Source organism: Neopelma chrysocephalum, unplaced genomic scaffold (genome assembly GCF_003984885.1).
Source record: "Neopelma chrysocephalum unplaced genomic scaffold, ASM398488v2 Primary Assembly neopelma1_97286, whole genome shotgun sequence".
Classification (NCBI taxonomy): Eukaryota; Metazoa; Chordata; class Aves; order Passeriformes; family Pipridae; genus Neopelma; species Neopelma chrysocephalum.
In genome coordinates, this window is record NW_020925927.1 from 8,861 (window position 1) to 15,398 (window position 6,538).

A 6,538-nucleotide genomic window follows, 5' to 3' on the forward strand; every position below is an offset into this window, starting at 1 on the left:
TGGGCCAGTTTGCAGCGGCTCAGATTGGCCACCTTGAAGTTGATTTAACAAAGATCCAGGTGGGAAAGATCCACTCCACTGAAACTGAGACCCTGGAAATCCCAAGGAACAAACCCCCCAAAAAGGCCTCTACTGACAACAGTTTCTGGGCAATGGCATGGAAGGCTATAGAATACACAGGTTTGGGTTACACCCATCCAGTGATGAATTGGTCCCAGCCGTTCCAACCAGGACACCCATTGATCCCCATTGTTTAATGGGTAGACCTGATGTCCTATTTGCCCCAGGTAGACCTGGTCTCATTTATCCCTATTGCCTTTAATGAGTAGACCTGATATCCCATTTGCCCCACTGAGTGTAATGGGTAGACCTGATTTCCCATTGTCCCTATTACATTTAATATGTAGACCTGTTGTCTCATCTCCATTGACATTTAATGGGTAGACCTGATAGCCTAATAAATTCCACACTTTTAATTGGTAGATCTGATGTCCAGTTTGCCCCATTTTATCCAAAGGGTAGACCTGATGCCCTATTTGCCCCATTGACTCCAATGGGTAGACCTGATGGTTCATTTATCTCCATTGACTTTAATGAGTAGACCTGATGTCCCATTTGCCCCATTGACTCCAACGGGTAGACCTGATGACCTGGATTTTTGGGGTGCCTCTTTGTCAACTCCCCCAAAACATTGTGTGGACACACTGGGGGTTCACCAGAGCCCCCTCAAATGCCCCCTGGGGTCTCCCTGAGATATTGGGGTACCCTCTTTGCCCCTCCCAGAGCTGGAGCTGGTGCAGAACGCCGTCTTCACCGACCCCACTGACCAGAGTGCCTGGGTCTACCTGTGCTGCATCCTCTCCCGAGGTAATCTGGGGGGGACAGGGGGTCCCTTCAGACCTGCGTCCTTCACCTGGGTACCAGGGGACACCCCCTGAATGTCGGGGTCTCCCCCAAAAAGCCACCCCCCCGCCGAGGATCATCTGTGTGTACGTCAACCGAGAGGACACCACATTGGTCGTCGTCTTCTCCCGCCCTGTCGTGGTGAGTCAGGATGCTTGGATTCCCCCCCCACCTCCAGAAAACTTCTGGGTCCCCCCCTCTGTACATCTGTGAACCCCTTGGACACCTGGATCTCCCCTCCCCCCAAAAAAAACTCCAAAACAGTGCGGCCTGACCTACTGAGATCACTGGACTCTATTATAAACTTTACGGGTAGACCTGATGGCCCAGTGATCCCCATTGACTTTAACGGGTAGACCTGGTGTCCAGTTTGCCCCATTGACTTTAATGGGTAGACCTGATATCCCATTTGTCCCATTGACTTTAACAGGTAGACCTGATGACCTATTGATCCCCTTTGACTTTAATGGGTCGACCTGGTGTCCCCTTGGCCCCATTGCCTTTAATAGGTAGACCTGATAGCCTATTGATCCGCGATGACTTTAATGGGTAGACCTGATGTCCCATTTGTCCCATTGGCTTTAATAGGTAGACCTGATGTCCAGTTTGTCCCAATTTACTTTAAAGGGTAGACCTGTTGTCCAGTTTGCCCCATTGTCTTTAATGGGTAGACCTGATATCGCATTTGTCCCATTGACTTTAACAGGTAGACCTGATGACCTATTGATCCCCATTGTCTTTAAAGGGTCGACCTGGTGTTCCCTCAACCCCATTGCCTTTAATAGGTAGACCTGTTGTCCCCTCAACCCCATTGACTTTAACGGGTAGACCTGATACCCTGAATATTTTGGGGCTAAAAACGCCCATTTTGGGGATCGGGAAAGCTCCGATTTTGGGTTAAAACCCAACCGTTTCTGCGCCCCCAGGTGAGCCCGGATGGCCCGGACCTGACGGCGACCCTGGATGGCTCCACCCTGGAAGGGGCGTGGCGCTCAGGGGAAGGGCGGCCACGCCTCAGCCACACCTGGGTATCCTTTCCCCTAAACGGGAGGGCGGGGCTGGGGTGGGCGGGGCTTAGGGCGGGGCATGGGGGTGTGGCTCTCCCAACACGCCTTGACAGGTATCAAAGTTTCTGGACCTGCCCTGCCCCGCAGAGGCCCCGCCCACCGAGCGGCCACGCCTCCAGCTGGGCGTCACCTGGGAGCCCGACTCCGCCCACCACCAGGTGACGCTGCTGCCAGGTGAGAGCCACGCCCAATCCCTGCCACGCCCCTTTGAGCCACGCCCCCTTTCGCCGTGGCCACGCCCCTTTTCTCTCCTAGACGAGGCCGAGGCTTGGTGGCAGAAGCCAATCGTGGCCCGGGAGCTGTTTTGGTAAGCCACGCCCCCCCGGGGAGAAAGCCACGCCCCCTCGGTAAGGCCCCACCCCCCGGGAGAAAGCCACACCCAATCGGCGAGACCCTGCCCATCTGGACCTTCCCTCAGCCCCCCCTTATGTTTCCCTATGAGGCAAGCAAGCCACGCCCCTTTCTGGCTAAACCACGCCTATTTGCTGCTAAGCCACACCCCTCTCTTACTAAGCCACGTCCCTTTGCTGCTAACCCACACCCCTCATGGCTAAACCACACCCCTTTGATTAAGTCCTGCCCACCTCGACCATCCTTTAGCCTCCCTTTGCTTCTATCCCAATATGGGCTCAAGCCACACCTCTTTTAGCGAAACCACGCCCATTTCTGACAAAACCCCACCCCCTCAGGCCCGAGGTGGGCATGGCCAACCCCCAGGTGCTGTGGGAACAGGTGGAGACCTGCCGGGAACTGCTGGAATTGGAGCCGCAGAGCCGAGGTGAGGCCACGCCCACCCGGCCCCGCCCTTGGGGGGGCAGAGCCATGGGTACCAGTTCACACCAGTTCGTCCCAGTAAGGGACCAGTGTGCTTCAAACCCCCTCCCAGTGCCTCCCAGTGCTCCCAGTGCTCCCAGTGCCTCCCAGTGACTCCCAGTCCTCCCCAGTGCCTCCCAGTGCTCCCAGTCCATCCCAGTCCATCCCAGTCCATCCCAGTGACTCCCAGTCCATCCCAGTCCATCCCAGTGCCTCCCAGTGACTCCCAGTCCACCCCAGTGACTCCCAGTCCATCCCAGTCCATCCCAGTGCCCCCCAGTGACTCCCAGTCCATCCCAGTCCATCCCCGTTCATCCCAGTGCCTCCCAGTGCCTCCCAGTGCCTCCCAGTCCTCCCCAGTCAATTCCCCTCCATCCCAGTGCCTCCCAGTGCCTCCCAGTCCACCCCAGTGACTCCCAGTCCACCCCAGTCCATCCCAGTGCCTCCCAGTGCCTCCCAGTCCATCCCAGTGACTCCCAGTGACTCCCAGTCCATCCCAGTCCATCCCAGTCCATCCCAGTCCATCCCAGTCCACCCCAGTGCCTCCCAGTCCACCCCAGTGCCTCCCAGTGACTCCCAGTCCATCCCAGTCTGTCCCAGTGCATTTCAGTGACTCCCAGTGACTCCCAGTCCACCCCAGTGCCTCCCAGTCCATCCCAGTCCATCCCAGGGCCTCCCAGTGCTCCCAGTGACTCCCAGTCCACCCCAGTGCCTCCCAGTCCATCCCAGTCCATCCGAGTCCATCCCAGTCCACCCCAGTGCCTCCCAGTGACTCCCAGGCCATCCCAGTGCCTCTCAGTGCCTCCCAGTTCCATCCCAGTCCATTCCAGTCCCTCCCAGTATAACCCAGTAACCCTCAAACACCCTCCCAGTGCCTTTCCCATCCCCTCCCAGTCCCTCCCAGTATAACCCCGGGCCAGGTAAGAGACAGAGGTGAGGGGGCGTGGCCTGACCCCGTGTGGGCGTGACCAGGCTGCCTCCTCACCCTATAGCTGCTGCTGTCGGCGCTGGACCCCGTTGGTCACGCCCACGAGGCCCGGAGGCACCTGGAGAGCCTGAAGGTGGGTGTGGCTTTGGGGGTGGGCGTGGCCACCCCGGAGGCTGACCCACTGCGATTGGGCTTCGCAGCCGACGCGGCCTCGCGATTGGAGGCGGCGCTGGGGGTGCTGGGATTGGGGGCGGGGCCGGGGCCGGTGTGGGTCCGCCTCCCCGAGAAGGTAAGGAGTACTGGTTTGTACTGGTTTATACCGGGAGGGGGTGCGGGATGCACTGGGAGCGATTTTTAGGGTTACTGGTTTATACTGGTTTATACTGGAGGGGCTGCGGGACCCACTGGGAGCGATTTTGGGCCTTACTGGTTTCTACTGGTTTACACTGGGAGGGGCTGCAGGACTCACTGGGAGCGATTTTTAGGGTTACTGGTTTATACTGGTTAATACTGGTTTCTACTGGGAGGGGTTGCAGGACCCACTGGGAGTGATATTTGGGCTTTTTGGTTTATACTGGTTTCTATTGGTTTCTGCTGGTTTCTACTGGGTTGCAGGACGCATTGGGAGTGATTTTTGGGGTTACTGGTTTATACTGCTTTCTACTGTGAGGGGCTGTGGGACTCACTGGGAGTGATTTTGGGGCTTACTGGTTTCTACTGGTTTCTACTGGGAGGGGGTGCAGGACGCACTGGGGGTAGTTTTGGGGCTTACTGGTTTCTACTGGTTTATATTGGTTTCTACTGGTTTCTACTGGTTTATACTGGAGGGGGTGCAGGACACACTGGGAGTGATTTTGGGACTTACTGGTTTCTATTGGTTTATACTGGTTTATACTGGTTTCTACTGGGAGGGGTTGCAGGATGCACTGGGAGTGATTTTTGGGCTTACTGATTTCTAATGGTTTATATTGGTTTCTACTGGTTTCTACTGGTTTATACTGGAGGGGGTGCAGGACGCACTGGGAGTAGTTTTGGGGCTTACTGGTTTCTATTGGTTTATACTGGTTTATACTGGTTTCTTCTGGAGGGGGTGCAGGACTCACTGGGAGTGATTTTTGGGCTTACTGGTTTCTAATGGTTTATACTGGGAGGGGGTTCATACTGGTTTCTACTGGGAGGGGGTTCATACTGGTTTATACTGGGAGGGGGTTTATACTGGTTTATACTGGGAGGGGGGTTCATACTGGTTTATACTGGGAGGGGGGTTCATACTGCTTTCTACTGGGAGGAGGGGTTTCATACTGGTTTATACTGGTTTCTACTGGTTCCTACTGGTTTCTGCTCGGCCCCGCCCCCAGGTGATGACGTCACTTCCTCTCCCGGAGCGGATGGTCCTGGTGACCCACCTGGATCTTTCCGGAAACCTCCTGAGGACCCTCCCCCCGAATTTGGGGGCCCTGTGGCGCCTCCAGGTGAGACCCCCCCAAAAATCCACCCCGAATTCGCCCCAAAATTCACCCAGAAATCAGTAAAAGTCTGCCCCAAAATCGGTGAAATTTGCCCCAAAATTCACCCCAAAATCAACAACATTTGCCCCAAAATTCACCCCAAAATCAGTAAAAATCTACCCCCAAAATCGGTAAAATTTATCCCAAAATTCACCGTGAAATTCGCCCCAAAATCGGCAAAATTTGCCCCAAAATTCACCCCGAAATCAGTAAAAATCTGCCCCCAAATCAGTAAAATTTATCCCAAAATTCACCCCGAAATTTGCCCCAAAATCAACAAAATTCAACCCAAAATTCACCCCGAAGTCAATAAAACCCATCCCAAAATTGACCCTGAAATTTGCCTCAAAATCAGCGAAATTCGCCCCAAAATTCATCCCAAAATCAGTAAAAATCTACCCCAAAATCAGTAAAATTTATCCCAAAAATTCCCCCCGAAATTCACCCCAAAAATCAGCAAAATTCACCCCAAAATTCACCCCAAAATCAGTAAAAATTTGCCCCCAAATCGGTAAAATTTATCCCAAAAATTCACCCTGAAATTTGTCCCAAAATTTGTCCCAAAATTCACCCCAAAATCGGTAAAATTTATCCCAAAATTGACCCCGAAATCTACTCCAAAATCAGCAAAATTCACCCCAAAATTCACCCCAAAATTGGTAAAATTTATCCCAAAAATTCACCCCAAAATCTGCCCCAAAATCAGCAAAATTCACCCCAAAATTGACCCCAAAATTTATACTGGTTTATACTGGGATCCCCCCCCATAGGAACTGGACCTGTCCCGGAACCGGATGTCGGATCTGGGGGGCTTCCCGCCCCTCCCCTGCCTGGAGTGACTGCAGTTCCATGGGAACCGTGAGGGAAAGGGGGCGGGGCTTGAGGGGGCGGGGCTGGGGAGGGTGGGGCTTGGGGTTTGGGGGTGGAGCTTGGGGTCTACGGATGTGGCTTGGGGGTTGTGGGTGGAGTTTGGGGACTGTGGGCGGAGCTTGGGGTCTGTGGGTGGGGTTTAGAGTCTGTGGGTGTGGCTGGAGGTCTGTGGGCGAGACTTGGGGCCTCTGGGCAGGGTTTGGGGTCTGTGGGTGTGGCTTGGGGTTTGTGGGTGTAGTTTGGGGATTGTGGGCGGGACTTGGAGTCTGTGGGTGTGGCTTGGGGTTTGTGGGTGGAGTTTGGGGGTTGTGGGCGGGGTTTAGGGTTTGCGAGTGGGACTTTGGGTCCGTGGGCCTGGCTTGGGGTCTGTGGGCAGGCTTTGGGGTCTGTGGGTGTGACTTAGGGTCTGTGGGTGGAGTTTGGGATCTGTGGGCGGGGCTTGGGGTCTG

The 6,538-nt window shown here is 54.9% G+C and overlaps 1 protein-coding gene across 1 annotated transcript; it reads left to right on the forward strand.

Annotated features, from left to right (window-relative positions):
* Positions 1-783: 783 nt before the first annotated feature.
* LOC113961573 (geranylgeranyl transferase type-2 subunit alpha-like) lies at positions 784-4,380 on the forward strand (the record flags this gene model as incomplete). Its single annotated transcript, XM_027671999.1, is given in 8 exon segments — positions 784-867; positions 962-1,044; positions 1,830-1,931; positions 2,024-2,144; positions 2,226-2,277; positions 2,660-2,748; positions 3,756-4,000; positions 4,327-4,380. Coding segments are annotated over 8 exon segments (830 nt in total), but the record flags the coding sequence as incomplete, so codon positions are not given.
* Between the last annotated feature and the right edge of the window lie 2,158 nt (positions 4,381-6,538).